The sequence below is a fragment of the Agelaius tricolor genome, unplaced genomic scaffold, assembly GCF_023055355.1.
Source record: "Agelaius tricolor isolate 1412-34295 unplaced genomic scaffold, bAgeTri1.0.p SCAF_11, whole genome shotgun sequence".
Classification (NCBI taxonomy): Eukaryota; Metazoa; Chordata; class Aves; order Passeriformes; family Icteridae; genus Agelaius; species Agelaius tricolor.
The window spans coordinates 13,254,646-13,271,883 of NW_027269271.1; the positions used below are offsets into that span (position 1 = coordinate 13,254,646).

The 17,238-nt window shown below is 40.4% G+C and overlaps 1 protein-coding gene across 4 annotated transcripts in view; it reads left to right on the forward strand.

Annotated features, from left to right (window-relative positions):
• DPYD (dihydropyrimidine dehydrogenase) overlaps nt 1–17,238 on the forward strand; it is a 331,540-nt gene that overhangs the window by 294,411 nt on the left and 19,891 nt on the right. Inside the window, exon 21 of one of the 4 annotated variants that reach the window (XM_071436197.1) lies at nt 2,556–2,632. The exons of the other annotated variants lie outside the window; for them this stretch is intronic. Coding sequence (XP_071292298.1) covers nt 2,556–2,606 — 51 coding nt within the window. The 3' untranslated portion in view covers nt 2,607–2,632. The remainder of the gene's footprint in view (nt 1–2,555; nt 2,633–17,238) is intronic. 4 annotated transcript variants of the gene reach the window in all.

A 17,238-nucleotide genomic window follows, 5' to 3' on the forward strand; every position in this document is an offset into this window, starting at 1 on the left:
GCAGAGAAAAAACCTTGGGAACTCAGCCATGCAAGAACCACTGCTGCATCATAGAGTTTTGTCTGCCTTCAGATTCTTCAAGACCTCTGACTACCATCACTGAGCAGAGGTGTTCACCCTTCATTTTTGGAAGTGCTCCTTGTTCTTTAGGAAAATAAATTTGTTGGCAGTTGTTCCTCTCACATGTTCTCCCTCCTCTCTTCTCCAAGTGCAATTACCTCTGTGCAATAATTTTTCTTTCCTTCTTAAATGTGTTATCACAGAGGCATTACTGTAATTCCTGACTGGCTCACTTATGGCCAGCCACGAGTCCATCACTGGCTGGCCTTGGCTCTATCGGACACGGGGAACCTTCTAACAGCTTCTCACAAAAGCCTTTCCAGTAGCTCCCCCTGCTACCAAACCTGGCCTCACAAACCCAAGAGAGCTGTTTGATCCTCTTTCCCATTAGCTAAAACTGGGACCCGAAATATGGCTTTCAGCCAGACAAAGCCTTTTAAGTCTAAGCCAGTATTGATCAAGAAACCTCTTACTTTAGGACATTATGGGAACTCGCGTCAGCACACTCAGGGACTCTTGCTGCAAATGCTTGTTGGGTCGCCCAAAAATAACGTTCTGCCAAAATATGTCTGCACCATTATCTGCAGGAAGATGAGGAAATAAGTCCTTTCCTTCTGCTCCCCGCTTAGCCTTTCAGCTCCTCATCTGATGATGAAAGGCCTCCACAGGCATTGCTTCAGGTGAGAGTCTGGTGGTTCTCTGCGGGGAGAGCCAGCAGAGCAGACTCTGCACCCCACTACACAAGTCATATTTACCAGCTTTGCTGCCATTGGTGAACCTCCCAGCCATTCAAGCTGAGCTCAATTATGAGTCTGACAAATTTGTAGAAAAAAACGGACCACTTCAAAATCTTTTTTTTTCCTAATTGTTCTATTATGGAAGTTTATGTTGTGATTACCTACAGTGCTGTTTCTCACAGAGAGAGCAGGTTACGTAAAATGTATCTTCCCTAACGGTGAAGCCATTTGCAGTAGAAATGTATGAAACAAAAGGAGCTAGGATTATTAAAGTGTATTTTAAATACTTTAATCTCTGGGGGGTTTATATGTACTGTATGCTAAATTTGCTTTGAGCATGGAGTTTAAAGTTTCAGATGCACAGGCAGTAAATGTGGCTATTAAGAAAACCGTGTATTTCACGCTAACTCCTTGGCTGTAGCAGTTTTAGTGCATTCACTGCTGGCAGTGGACATCAAGCCAGGAAAATCCAACTCCTGATGCAAAAGGATTAAAAAAAAAAATTCCAGGCACTGCCAAAAATACATAATTCTTTTTTTGTACTCTGCAGTTTGTTTTACTTAGGGAAACGGCCTGGTCATACCCTGCAGCATGCATTCATTACAGTGATCTTTGACTGGCAGATGCAGAGTAATAAGATGCATATTTTAGTGCTTATTATAATACCCTGTCCAAAAACAACTTGACAAATTTGTGATTTCGACAGTATCTCATTTTGCTGGCTGCAGTGCTCTGTGATTGCCTGGTCCACGTGGCTTCCAGATTATGCATACCACCAATACTGCTCATTAAAATGGCCACAGTTCACCAGTTTCGGTAGCTTGGAACGAACTTGGAATGAATTATTATACAACAAAGAGGCTGCTGTCATGCAGAACAAAAGACAAGCAAAAGAGAGCTTCGGCTTAATGAGGCTAAGTGAGTGTCTCCCCTGCATCACCAGCTACTTGATGGCCTTTGAGCATGGATTTTTTTTCTCCACAGGCCAAAACCTTTGGTCTATTATTTTGTGTTTATGCACCTTGAGGCTAATATACATTTTAATATGCTGCACATGGAGAAAAAAATCAGCCATTAGATTAGAACATGTGCACTCCCTGTTAAGTTAATGACAGCCGAACATAGAGATAAATTTAGGTTTTCATATTTAATTATAGCACAGTGCAGTACGTTTAGCAAGGATAAATTGCACTATTATTATGCTTCATTTTTTTTGACATCTTTTCATATTAACCATGCACACTTACCCCCACTTCCTCCCCAGTGTCACACATAATGTCTCTGTGCATCATCCTTCTCTAACACCATTAATTTTTTATTCTGTACAGTTGTATATGTATTGTTGTATTTGTTACTTAGGGTTAGCTTGCTGGCTGGATAAAACCATTCAAAACAGGCCCTGTGTTAGGTGATCTACATAGGCACTAGAGACAGAAAAGACATAAAAAGAACTGGCTTGTGTGGCCAGAAATGGTTCCTCATTCTGCTCCCAGAGCAGGGTTCCCAGCCCTTCTTCCCTGGATGCTTTCAGAGTGGTGTACACTGTCTGACTGCAGAGGAGTAGCCCCTTTCTCAAGGAACCAAATAGGAAAAACCAGAGAAATAGTGTTTGGAAGAGGTTAAATAAGTTCTAAAGCGGATTTTAGTTGGATAATATTAATATGGGTGATGGCAATGTTAATATAAAAGGTCTAATGTTTTAGGTAGTATGTGGTATTTGTTGGGGTTTTGTACATGTGCTGTCTCTGTTTGTCAAAGGTGTTGCTCCAAGAATGGCATCAGGAATTAGGCCAGACATCAACCTTGTAGAAGACAACATGAAATTAAACATGGAGGCAAGTTGGCATGCAATTCAGTCTTTGAGTGTTCTTATAAAGTTTAATGTGGATATTTGATAGTTTCTGTGCTGCTGTGGATTTGATGGTGATGCTGGACTGTTTTTTATTACTTGAGAATGCTTTTAAGATTTGCTTTCAGCTCTGGTCTGAGCTATTCATGTAGCTGTAGTTTGTGAAATATATGTTTGCATGCTTCACAAAATTAAGGAAATACTGCTATTTTCCAAAGTGGATTAGAGCAGGTAATAACTCACAGGAAGAAGATTTTCTTCCTCCTGCTGTGTGTATAAGCAGGCAGAAGATATTATGCTACAGGCTTATTCCTAGATTATTCCTTATTGGATAGTTGTTTCGTGACAAAAGACACTGTGGCTTGATGACCAGAGGGTCATGACAGGAATAATAATCACCATATGAAAGAGTGTCTGGATCTGGGTGATAAAGCATTCCTCATCACAATCAGTCAGCACTTGCTGGTGCAAGAATTTTCCTCAATGGCAGAGATCAGCTTTTTCATATTAATTGAGAGCCAATTGGTCTCTTTTCCTCTCCCTCTCCTCCCTCTTTCTCCAACCTTCAGTTCTGTACCAGATTTTCCTGCTGAAGAGTATTTTCTTTGTCAGGTGAAGACAGATTTTGGGGATGTTTAGGATGCTGCAGTATTTGTGGGATTGGTATTGGTTGCAGAGCCTTACTCTTTGTGTCCCCACTGAGTAAAGCCCAGGTCAGTAATGATTGATAGCTAATTGTCTGCAGTTCAAGCACTAGAAAATGGGTTGGCAATTAATTTATGTGTGCAAAATTCTTCTCCCTGATTTCGTAAGTGCAGATTTCGATGCAAATTGCATTCATGAAAGCAAGGTTGTGGCTTTCAAAATGTAAGCTATAATTACTAGTCTGAGAACCTGATGATACGAAAGTCTTCCTCTAGAATCTACCCCTAGTGAGAGAAGACATTTATTAACAACATTGTGTATTCCTAAGCAGCACTTCTAACCATCTTTAGTTCATTAAGCCCTGGTAAAATCTTGGTATTACATGGGGTATAGTCTCAAGGAGTTGCTGTATCCTACAGACATCCAGATGGCTTAGAAATATCTGTGCAATCAGAAAGGCCCCTTCTGTATCTGTAGGCAGCTATTATTAGTAAAACCTGCTTTTATTTATGTGTCCCCATGTTGTTTATGGTACTAGTCACAGCCACACATATTGATGTGCAAGAAAAGACTTGGACTTTACGTTCTGAGAGAATCATTGTCCCTTTAATATTCTCATCTAAGAAATCTGTTTATTTGGATAGCAAGGTACTCTGTGGCCCACAATGTCCATGCAAGAAAAGTGCAAAATTAAGTAGGTGGTATTGGTCATAGACAGCAGACTTAGAATTAATTTTCAGCCTGTTTTCCAAGAACCCTTTTATTTTTATGCTAGTTTTGAGAGGAGGTTAGCAAGAACATCTTTTAATTTTCTTAGGAACAGATTTGGCCCATAAGAATAGCCTCAAGTGTGGTGGCATGCACATACATATGAGAAGTATAGAGGAGTTATTTATGGGGAGAGGCTAAAGAAGCTAAAAGTCCTAAAGTGTCCTGTAAACATAAGAGGTGGAGAACTCAGTGATGTATAAATATTTGACGTTTTCAATCAGTGAAGAAAGGGGGATTTTCTGATGTAGAGTGAAAACTCAACTGAGACTGATGAGTTAAATTAGGAGGGGTGGGAAAAAGTGTTCAGGAAAAGTAGGAGAAAAATTATCCTGATTGGAAGAAAAGTGTTTTTGTAGACATGATGGTGGTTTCCTGCTGTGCTGCTGAGATTAAAGGTGGAGAGGACTTGTAAAGCTTCAATGCAGAGAGTCTAATGGAAGTACTGCTGGGAGAAATTCTGGGTTGCCAGGACTATGTGCTGGACTTGCAGACTTCTCCTGTCTGCACAAGCTGGACCCGGACCCTTTCCAACATTACAGCTGTACAATAGGGGCTACCTATGGAAGCAACTGGATCCTTATAAAGTGTTCAGACAGTGACTTACTGTAAGTCACTGGAGCTCTAAGTATCTAACAGTACACAATTGAAATGTCTTTTTATTTAAAGAATAAGATCAGACTTAAGGAACATGATTGTCACCTTTCCTATTTACTTTATTTTTATTGCTATGGAAAGCCCTTGAAGGTTTTTCTGTCATCTTGTGCAGTTTTGATTCAACCACATGGGTGTCTTAGTCAATGGGTGTCAACAGTCAAAGCTGTACTTCCTGAGTTTTTTATGGACAAATGGACTAAAAATGTCTTTCTGTTCCATTGTTCACGAGTCACACGTTGGCACAGGACAACTGTCCCCCGTACCTGAATGGGGCTGGTGGCACACCATTTCTACATGGAGAAGTTGAGAAAAAAGATTTCTGCACTCAGCTGACCTATTCATGCTGAACAAAACTCATTAAGGCCCAAGAACTGCGTTTGGGTTGTTCCAGGGAAAAATTACAGCCAGCCTGTAATCTGTTACTCCACACTGGGGCTCTGTAATAGTTTGAAGTGGCCTGGCAAGAATTTTATTGATTTCTTGGGATCTCATTCAGGCTGATTGAACTTGTGTGCTGTGATGGTGGATGTTTAAGAACACCTTCCCTAGCTATTATTAAGAAGGTGGGTCTAATCCTCAGACAGGTAAGACCTTGTTTGCCCTTCATTCAACTCAGCAGACAAGTTTTAATGAAATAGCTCCTTTTATATTTTATGCCACGGCTGTGTTTTTGATTTCCACACTTGGAACTATCCAGTGTAAGTAAGTCAGTATATAACCCATATATTGGTCAGGATATGTCACATTATGTATCTGTTCTTTCTTTAATCATTTTGTGTCTTTCTGGTTTGACTGCTTGGAATAATTAATACATTCCTTTCTATTACTATGTTGTATTTTTCCAGTTGATGATTTATTTATATAAAAGCCATAAAATACCTTGTTTTATACATTATGTCTGGATTCATGAGAAATGCAGACACATATCACTGAAATACAGGGGTTTTTTTAGATCAGCCAGGACAAGGTCTTGCAGTGGGGTTTAAAGTAGTTTAAGTCTAGAACCTATGAACTATAATTGTATTTATTTATATTAACCATCATTACAGCATAGGGCATTTTATCCTAAATGCTAATCATTACTTAATATTTTCTGAATATTTATTACTACTACTACTGCAACTAATAATAATACTAAATATATGCCAAAAGGCATGTTTTCCAACTGCAAACCAGAAGTCTAATCTAGTCTCTCCAGCAATTTTTCCTTGCCTTTACTGAGCCTTCTTTTAAATGCTGAGCGCTTCTGACATTTTGAAATGTCATTTCAAAATTTTCCATTTGTAAATTGACAACCAGAAGACCTATTGTAAACACAGAAAGCTCTATAAGCACAAGCATATCTATATTTTCTCTTTTACTAAAAATGTATCACCAAACTGTAAACAGCTCAGGTACCATTTCCTTTAGGAAAAATGATATTTTGAAGCTTCTAAAGTTACCAATTAAAACAGAAGCAACCCAAAATCCTTTGGTGACTGTAGCATGAGTGTGCCTTTTTGTAATCACTGTTTCCTAAGGAGCACCCAAAGGAGCACGGCCTCAGGGCTGTTTTGGTTGGTGCAGAACAGGGCTAATAAATGCCTCACACTTCAGAGCTCCCTCTCTTTCTTCACAACAAAGTCATCATCTTTCATTTGATAGACTGCATCCATTTTCTTATCAACTCTGTCATAGCTTGGTTTTGACCTTCAGTTCCTGGTCTGTGGGTGGGCTCTTGTGCCTGCTGCTGGATTTTGGACTTATTTACCAGGATAAAGCAGATGGAGGAAAAACAGTGTTTACATTTTTCCACAAGACCTAATTTATTTCTCTGTTGTTTATTGCTGAGTTATTTTTATCTACGTAGTATGAATAGTTCGCAAAGGTATTTATAACAACATTTCACTGATCAACATGCAGTCTGAAAAGCTTGAAAGTCTGCCTCTCTGTCTTCATTTAAAAAACCAGTTTCTCTCCATCCAGACTGTGCCTTTAGTTGCCCAGTTCCTAAATGGCAGTTTGGGGGGGCACGCCTCTGATTTTGACCACTATTTTGAGTACTGGCTCATAATTCAGCACACACTGGGAATATAATTTTTAGTGCAGAATCGAGCATTTATTGAGATGTATTTAGGTGAAATCTTAACACAGTCTGTTGTGAGACTCTAGCTCTCCAAATACCATCCCCAGCTCATCCGCAGATAAAGGGCCCAGTGTAAAGTGTCTGACTGGGTGAGCTGCCCTTGGGATTCTCCAGCACAAGGGATGCAGTCCCTGACCATGAGCATTAGCCAGGATATGCACAGTTGCTGCTGTGAAAGGGACCATGCCACAACACAACTTGCTTTCAGTTTCGAGCGTTGAGAGGTTGTACAGTGCTATCATCCCAGTACAAGACAATTCCATAAAGCAATTGCAGTGAAACTTGGAGACTCAAGAATTGCATGGGTAGTGGTGGACACATCAAAATCTGAGCTCATACACCCTGTAGTGTCTCTGCCTCAGTCCCATAAGGGTACTTTAATTTTCTTCCTGTCTTGCAGCTCATATACATGCTTCTTTTGAGACCACACCCCAAGTGCTGTTGGAAAAGGGCTGTAAAGTTTTAATGGTATATTTGAGGGTATTATACAAGCATAATAAAGTAAAAAAAACTGCAAAGAAATTGAGGCTATGGGGATTTTTCCCCTGCAAAATAAGCTGAGTTTGAGACATTTGAGCTTTTCCCATAGTCTTTCACTTTCTAAGAAATAGTTGCAAAGAAGTTCAAAATATTCCCAGGTTTTCTCTGCCACAATAGCTCCACAGTGGCTGTTCCTGGCCCTCCATGCCCTACTTGCCACCCTGTGCCCATCTAGGGGATTCTCTGCAGCATAAACTCTGCCCCAAACCATGAACCCTGCAGTGGATAATCCTCATGGCCACGTCCTGGCCATGTGTGTGACCTGTGCCATGAAACAGGCAGGATAGACATGAAAATTTTATGTTGTGGTGTTTATCTGGGCCCAAGTTCTTGAGGAATTTTTAAAATATAATATGTGGCTTAGTGATCTACACTGGAACCAAGCTGAGAAGTGAGCTCAGCCAGAAAGTTCAACTTTGTTTGTGCCCCAGATGGCTTTATATGCATAAGAACAGTAAGACTTTTTAAAGGCCGTTGGAAATTTTTTCCTGTGATCTATTATAGCTGATATATCTTAAATTATTCTTCAACCCTTATCACAGCAATCAGGAACTTCAAATAAAGGTTGAAACGTGCTGTGCTTTGTCTTTCTACAGGAGCATGTTCTTCTCTCCAACTTGAAAAAAATAGGAAATCTTTTAAGGCATACTAAAATACAGCATGAAACTCAGTGTCTGTATCTAGTCTTCATGGGGGATGCTTGAAAGAAGTTGGATTATTTTCCAGGGGGAACTTATGGCAGAGCGTTTGTGTATAAATTAACAGCAATGAAAGTGGTAAATTAAAATTGTGCCATCAATTTCATTCTTAGTTCTGCTTTGCATTTCTATAGAAGGATTTATTATTACTGTGATTTACCTTCTACTAAGAGGTAAAAGAATGGAGAGTATGGGGTAGCAGAAGTTGTAATTATCTTCTGGAAATCTCCAGCTTGTTTAAAATGCTGCAGCATGTCTGCTCAGAGACTCACGTTGGTGTGAGTGCACCAGGCCAACCTCCGTCCATTTTCCAGGCTGGAGTTCCAGCATTTTCCAGCAGAGCAGTTCAGCTGTGAGGTTCAGCACTCACTGAAGAAAAGATCTATCTTCCATCTCAGGTGAAGCACTCACCTCCTTTGTTGCCTCCATTTTTTTTAATTTTTTTTTTCATTTTTTTCCCTGGCTCCCTGCATGTGCTGGCAGTGAGGAGTGGTGGTGGTGGTGGTGGTGGTGTGGTGTGGAAGTCCCAGATGAGCCATCCAGGCACAGAACAGCAAACAGTGCTTGGCTTTTTTCCTCAGCACTGTCACTAAAAAGATCCTTTGCACCTTCTGTGCTGAAATCCCAGGGAAGGCTACACTCCATGACTCCCTGCATTCACTCCTTGGCTCGCTGGATTTTCAGCAGCACACTTTTATAACAGTGCTGTGTAAGGTGGCTGGATTGGCTTTGGGCCATGCACACGGCTGTGGGACAAGCTCTCACAGGACCTCAGACTCAGGTAATGCCCTTGCCTTTCACCCTGGCAGTAAAAGGCACTTTTCCAGCTTTACCTTCTCTGTGCAAAAGTGTGTCTGTGTTGCTACTTGCTTTTGTTTTTACAGGAAGGAAATCATTAAAATCTTAACCAAAACCAAGCAGCCTGATCCATACCAAAGAACAAGAATGAGAGAGCCGGTGAGACGTGCAAGATAGGTGGAGTTCATTACTTAAGAGAGACTGCTGGGATACTTTAATGATGAAGGTGGCATAAAACCTTTGCTGGGGAGGGTGACAATATGAAACAAGTGTCCATTTTATCTGGTTTCTTTTGTCCTCTGGAACAGAAACATAGACACTTAGAGGCAAGCTAAAGGAACCCAATTAAACACTGAAAGGAAATGAAAATGAGTTCACAGTTCTGTTCCCGAGACTCATTCCGTGAATGTTCAGTTTGTATTATTTTCAGAAAAATGTAAGACATTATAATTCTCAAGATGTTTCTCATTCTTGAAGAGGGAAACTGGGTGCTTAGGCTGGTGTTTAAATATGATCCATACTCTCAGTAGTGTCATCGGGACCTGCCAAGTATTTGACATAGATCAATTTCATTGTTACAAAAATGAGTCAGTGGATCCCTCAAATCTACTCATTTTTGTTGGGGAAATGTTTAAGACTTTAAAGCAAAGTTGTCTTAAGGGATAAACAATTGATAGTAAATAATATTAAAGAAGCTGGAAGCAATCATAAACAGTAACTTTTTAAAGCTATTATTTCACTTAGGAGTATTAAATCAAAATATTATAACTTTATGATCTGTCCATACTGGTGTCAGTATCAGTGTCCCTGATATCAGTAAAGTGTCAAAAAGAAAACTCTTTAGCATCCTGAGATTGCTTTGCTTCCTAATTAAGACTGCAACAGCATTTTAAAAAGTGTGAAAGGAACCCTGTGTGGTGTAAAGTAGCCATGGACTAACTGTTTTTTCCTGGTGCAGGAATTTGCTTTAAGACTAGGTTGAAGATACAGCTCATTCTTTGTCTCATGCTATAACATTGTTAATTTTCTTGGTTTTTTAAAGCTCTAATTGTACTTCTCCTATTTTGGGGGAAAAAAAAAAGAAAAAAAGGGAGAGAAAAAAGGGGTGTTCTTAAATGTTAAAAAATGCAGGGATAAATAATGCCATACCATTACACCTTTTATGGTTAGCATTAAGCTTTGTCTCTCTAGTTCCAGGGAGTCCCTTATGACAGAGAATAGCATTTTTTGAAGCTAGTTGGATGTTACACTGTTTTACTTCATTCTGCCTGGGCACTGACATCAGAAGTGATTCGATTCCTATAGGCACCTAACTTCAGAAAGGAGAGAAATGTCTGTACTTCCAAATTAAATGTACCCGGGAATATTCCTAGGTGCTCGGGCCAGCTGGCACCAAGCAGCCTGTGCCGATGATCAGAAGCTGTTAGTCTCCAAAGCAGGTTGGCTGCAGGCAGGCTGCCTGCTGGGAATGGCTCCTGGAGCATGCTGACTTCCAAAGGCTCTCCAGGAATTGCCTGGGACGCTGATAGTCAGCACAGGCCAAAAGCAGGCAAAAAATGCTGTAACGCTTTGTTAGGATAGATGAAAACATCCTTGTGCCCAGGAACATTCCCAGACACTGATTTACTACTGTGGATATAGAGAGGATCTTGCAAAAGACTCTGAAGAGAAAAAAAAAAAGATAATGGCAGTATGTGACTGGGCATGAAAGATGGACAGATGGACACAGAAATGAGCTCTATTAGATGTTAGTGAAAATTGCACTCAGAAAAAAGCTCTAACAGCCTAAGGCTACAAAACCAAGAAAAGCAGTCAGAATTTTTAGAAAATCTCCAGAAATATCTTAAGATATAATAGGATGTAATGAAATGATATAAATGTGTGACTAATACACATATTTTTGTATGGTGTGACTAGTGTTACCCAAGTGTGGATAGTTTGAAAAAATGGTAAGTCCCTGTCTTTCCCAATGATATAAAGCAGCTAACCCATGAGTTCTTTGCATCCCAGAGCCTGAATTCAGTCTGTAGGTGGGACAAAGTTGCAGTGGTTGAGATGAGAGCACCCAGAGGTTCTGTTTACATTAAGGAGTGGTGCAGACAGACAGGCCAGATAGGAGCAGGGTTGCAGAGTGAAGTGGTTGATGCTGCAGACTCCACACCGTGTGCATCCCAGGTTTTCTTCCTGACTTCGAGCTCTTGTCTGCTCTCAGGGGCTAAATGCCCATTAGCAGCTGGAGCTCATTGCAGCTGCATCCATGGAGCACACACACTCACTCAGATTTCATTTCATCCAAAATAAAATGGAGTTTGTGCTCTCTGCAGCTGCTGCTGTAAGAAGTGAGGTGCAGTGTGTGGGGACAAAGAAGAGATTCATGTCAAAGGTGTGCTCTGGTCTGAGCTAAACCATGAGTGCAGAGCTCGCGCAGCAGCACAGCAGCAATGCAGGGCTCCTGGGCACGAGCTGAGGCCACCAGTGGAGTAGAGACAAGCCCTTAACTGCCCAGAAAAGGTTTGCATAGACAAGGAAAAATTTTGTGCAAACACAAATGCATTAGCACAAAGCAGAGAAGAGAAATCTGGTAATTGTCTCATATATGGGATTTTTTGTATTGGCAAGAAGAGTGTTTTGCCAAAGCTTGCTTGCAGTAGCAAAAAGGAAAAATTTACCACATCAGGAAAACAAACTGACTCAGAAAATACAACTTTACTCAGATCTAGCTTTGATGCACTACACAAGATCAAAAATAAACTTTCAGTGCCGTTTGCAGAAGCATGAACTTTAAACTAAGAGCAGCAGCACTAAAGAAGAGAAGAGTTTGAATGCCAGCTGGATAGTTAAAACATCAGTAAATACTAGACAACAGAGACTTTGTTGGCATTTTCTGGGAGTCTAAAACTGCTTACAAAAATGTACAGCATAGAAACAATCAAAAAATTACATGATAGAAACAATCAAAATACCAGCAGGACAATGTTGATTACAAAAAAAAAAAAAAAAACTGAACAAATTTAAATACCAAAAAGTATAGATAACTCACAAATACTCTGCTTTTAACTAAATGAAGTGCATGAATAAAAGAAGCATGTGACAAAATTGGGGCAAACAATTAATAAAAGTTACAGACAAAAAGTCAGAAAACAGCTGAACTAGGTAGCACTCTGTAAGAGCCTCTGTAGCAAAGTATTTACATGGTGTTTTAAAGGTCTGGAAGTCTTCTAGGCAAAGAAAAGCTGGAAATGGACCCAGCGATGCAGCCAGGAGGGCACTTGATTGATAGAATGTCCTCAGCACTCAGAGAAAAGGCATTAAGGGAAGTGAAAGTAAGGAGAGCATGTCTCACTGCTGAGGTTTTGCAGAGCCACAGGTCAGATGGGCAGCCAGCCAGCTGTAGAGAAGATGGGAAGCTGTTCATATGCATAGTCTTTTAGCAATTTAACAAGGCATTACACAGACCTGCAGGTGGTAATGTAAATTCCATCTTAAAAAAAGACTTTACAGTTTCTGATGCAATATTAATATATTTGCAAATGTATTAGATGTAAGAATTACAGACTGTAGCTACCTCAGTATCTTTTGAGCATCTCTTGGTGTGGATACCAGTGGAATAAAATGCAATTTGATATCAAAACTGTGGTTGATGAATGCCAACAGTATCAGCAAGAGGAACTAATGGAGCTGGCTGGGATCACTGCCACAGCTGTATAGGTGCAGAAACAGAACAGCAAAAGCTGTAGCTGATCATGATTACATTCTCATCTATCTGCTTGAAATGACCAAGGCAATAAATCTAAAATGAAATAAAATGAGATGAAATTGCATTTGACTCCTGGAGCACTGGGATAATTGCTGACCTCCTAAAGGCTATTACCTAGCTCCTAAAAAGTAAAAACCATGCAGGACAGACCCACACCTGAAAATGTCAGTTTGAAGATTAGTGGGATTCATAAACCATCTCACAATACCTTTCCACACTTTCCAGATCTGTACAGTCTCCTGAGGTGATTACTAAACAAAAGCATGCTATGAATACAACCGCTGTGATTTGCTGGAGTCTTCTCCTGCATAAAGGAGCTGCACAGAATACCCCACGGTGCAGCACTGCAGTGTGTAAATGCTGAGGCCATTCCATTGCACAAGGCAGGGCAGGGTGTGAGGCACACACGGGGCACAGCCCCTCCAAGGAGGCTTGTACCTCACCAGCAGTGTGGGAGCAGACCAGATCACATGCACTGAGTCATGTGGGCAAGTGAAAATGTCAATCCTGATGTCCTAAGGGCAGAAAGGGTATGAGTACAAAGTGGCCATCAGTTATTAGAGAGGATTTTATAAAGCCAGAACTAGCACCCCCTCAGTAACCACAGGCTGCAGTGACCCTCCTTGCTCAGCATCTGGAAGGGATTGAGATGTACACCCCTGAGTTCTTACCAGGCTGCTGTACACAGAATCAGGACAACTGAACAGTTGCTGCAGTCAGGATGCACCACCCTGCAAGTCCCGCTACCAAACTGCATTTGGAGCCTGGGCTCGTTCATTCATACAAATCACCTGGCAACAAAAATCTCCTCCACTTCTCATCACTGCTACCACTGCAGCAAATTGCAGTTTGCCCTGCAGTGGTGTCATGGCTTGTTGGAGTGCTCTGCACCAGAAGGGCTGCATATTTGGGAACAGACTTATGCTCATGAGTGTTCTCTGGAGGCAAGAAATGGCCCAGCCTTCCCAAGGAGAAGCAGCGATTCTCTCCTGTGTGGTGCCTGCCCCTGCCTTTGTAAGCTGCTCAGACTGAAGCTCTCCTAGGAGCTTTATCCATTGAAATACACAGCACCTCTGAAAAATATGGAGAAAAAGAGTCAGGCAGACAGATGACATGGATTATCTATAATAACATAAATTATGTCATCTGTGACCTTTAGAGCAGCACTGCTATTGTAGACAGCATTAATGTAGAGAAGCTGCACTAAGTAGAAAATTTTGTTTCCCTCTCTGTCTTAATGGTCAAAATGGCCACAGATGATTTGTTTTTGAACTGTAGATTGAATCACTATAAATACCTGGCATAATTTTAACAAGTTGAATTATGTGAAGAAATAAAAATAATTTTTTTCACTATTTAAATGAGGATGAGATTTTTAAATATGGCACATTTTTCAGTAGCAATGCTCTGTAGGGCTTGCAGGATCATTCACATGTGAAGAGGTTATCCTGTGGTTATTATCTGGAACTGAGTGCAGAATGGCTGGAGACAAGACAGTTTATTCAAGCAGCACAAAAGATGTGTCCACTGTGTGCTCTGTCTCACTTCATGGGAGCTGTGCAGCTCCAGGGATGAAGCCAGGTGTGCATGCCCAAGAAGGGTGGCTTGGCTGTGGGCAGCCAGTGGGACCTGGTGCTGGTTCCCCAGTCCCTGCACGGGGGCCCAGGCTCAGCCAGTGTAAATCCCTGCGCCGTGTGGAGAAGCTCTGCAGGATCAGCACTGGAGTTCCTTTGCATTTATTGGGTTGCCTGTGCCATGTCACCCGTTTGACCTGCCAAGTAGCCACAGTGAGTACACAGAGCAAAGTGATAGGTAAAGTTTATCTGCCTCCTTTGTTTATCTGCAAGGAGCACACGAGCAGTGAAAAAGGGAATGGTCTATTCAAGCAATATGTGATTGTGGTTCTGCTTAATAGCAGAGGCCAGGCTGAATGCATATTCTTCTGAGCCTAACTGTGCATACAAATCAGTGAAGTCTTGCAGTACCAAGATGAACAGAACTCATTTTAAAGCTATTACAGTAATTTAAAACAAGATAGTTTTTTTAAAGTACAGTGATGGATGCCTGTAATCTGTATTTCTAATGATTTGCATGTTAGATTTTTAAAAATCAAATTCTTTCTCTGATTGACTTGAGTGAAAATCTAATCAAATTAGCATTTTAGAATATATGACCATTGTAATGCCATATTCAGAATATAATGATACTTTAGATACTTTAGCTGTTAAAAAGACAGATAAATATGCAAGAGAGGCACTGTGGGGGACTTGGACTCTAATGAGGACTCTTCCTGTTTTATACATTTGGGTTTTATATAGTGTCTGTTACTTTAGTACCTACATATTGGTGTCTCCTCACTACTTGATGGTGATATAAGAAGCAGTTATATCAGTTTAGTGAAGCTCTCTTTTGTAATGTCTTATTTATATTTGATTCATAAGTTTGATGTAACATTAGTTTTAAAGTGTTTAGCAATTACTTATTTCCTTTCAGATCTGTTTAAAAATTTTAATAGCTTGAAATTATAAAAATTATTATCACTTTACTGCACCATTCAAATTTTTTCATCTAGCTATATTCTTTTTTTTTAATGTCATATGTTATGTGTTGCTTTGTCACATTTTCAAAACTGCTTAAAGGCCTTAATCAAACCAGAATATCCAAACTCTTCATAGGAGATTATTCAGCATTGTCTCATCCTTCCTCTCACCAACTGAAGTGGGAGGTTTGACTATTGAGGGTAGAAGTACTTGCTATTAATGCTAGAACTATTTGTATTATGACTCTTAGCATGAGATTTAGTGAGTTTAGGATATTGAGGTGATGATGAAAGGCATTGTGTTACTGAATATGAGGACTAAAAGGCAGCAGTAGGCTCCTTGGTCATAACTGCAAGAGTTGACTAGAGCTCTTTTGTCTGCACTGAATACTTTACATTTAAATTAGGATTGTGTGAAGTAGAGATGGAAGGATTACATGTGTGAGAGATGAATGAGGGAAAGTATTGTAGTCTGTGCAGGAGGAGGATAAGTGTTGTAGTTCATCTGCCATAAGAGATGGATTACAATGAATCTGAAGTGGAAGAAGGCTTAGATAGGAATTATTAGCAGTGATTTGCATTTAAGTAATCTATTAGTTCAATAATATATGTATAGTTATGCAGTGTGTAGTCTACCAGGGAAAACTGGAGTTTATTTCTAGATATATTTAAATTATATGCTGTTTACAGTATAGACATTTGGTAATAAGTCTGGAGCTTCCATGCAAAAAAAAAAAAAAATAGATCAAAACAAAAAGACAGGATAAACAAAAATCAAAACAAAAATCTGCAAAGGATCCAGCAGATGGGAAAAGTGTAGGCTCTTACCTCTTTTGGAAGGTTTGATTGCTAGCAGAAAGTACTTGACAGGCAAATTTGCAGCTGAAACACATACAGCAATGGTGGAAATGCACTTTCTTTGCACACAGGGGAAGCATTCGTTATTTTACTGAATGTACTGAAAGCCTTGTAGAGTGGCTTCCAGAATCTCAATTTCTCCAGAGTCTGGAAGAGGAGGTTGCCCTCTCTGTTCAGTCTCCCATTCCCCTGAGAGCATGAATCTGGTGGGCAATACTGACTGGACTGGGAATGCTTTCTATGGCCCTGGTGCACACATAGGCTATTGATGAGTAATGCAGGGTCTGGAGCTGTATTTCCACCAGGGGATGCTGGATTGGAAGTGGAAAAGCTAAGGCAGATGGAGATATTGCTCTTTTCATCTCCTCCTGGCCACAGGGATAAATTGGGGGGCTCTGTGGTAAAATGTTGAGTTGCTCAAGGAGCCCTTGAACTGATTCAAATGGGTCATTTAGGCACCTTAAATGCAGCTTCCTTGGCCTCAGAGTTCTCAAACAGGGCTATGCTGCTCCTGGTGCCTGGCCCAGCTCATTTAGCACAAGTGGAATTGGCAAACTCAGCTTAATGCTCACCTTGCTGGGTCAGCAGTATCTGTGATAGAGTGGCCGGTTGGTAACCACTATAGCAGCAAGGATATCCATGCTTTCTCATAGTTGGAAGACAAGATTTATTCTTCCCTTTTAATAGTCTAGCTGGCATCTCTGAGGCTTCTTTGAAAGGGCCTAGAAAACACACAGTTCTAGGACTGCTGGAGTCAATCCCATCAGTACATGTAGCCCCAGAAGAGAATGGTTAAATCCAAACAAACATGATTTTAGCAGTGGTCTCAACAGCTCAGTTACCAGCCAGTTTGGAGAAGGTGGGTAAAAGTATCTACCAATGGCATTTTCCATGTGATAATGTGATTTAAAGCATTCATATAAGAAGTGCATAAACTGAATGTATAGATATATGTATAAATGGTATATAGATACACATGAAAATGTGAATACTGCACTGATTATTTTTACTTAGGTATCAGTGAAAGTAAAAAATCTTGCTTGAAAAAAGTTTTTTCCAACACTAAGGCTCAACTGATACGGATTCCTGTTTCCTAAACACATTTGAATACAGTTATATTTACTTGCCTGACACATATTTGTTAATAGCCATTCTGCTGACATCTTCTTTATGCTGCTGCTTAGCTGACAGAATTTCATCTGCATAA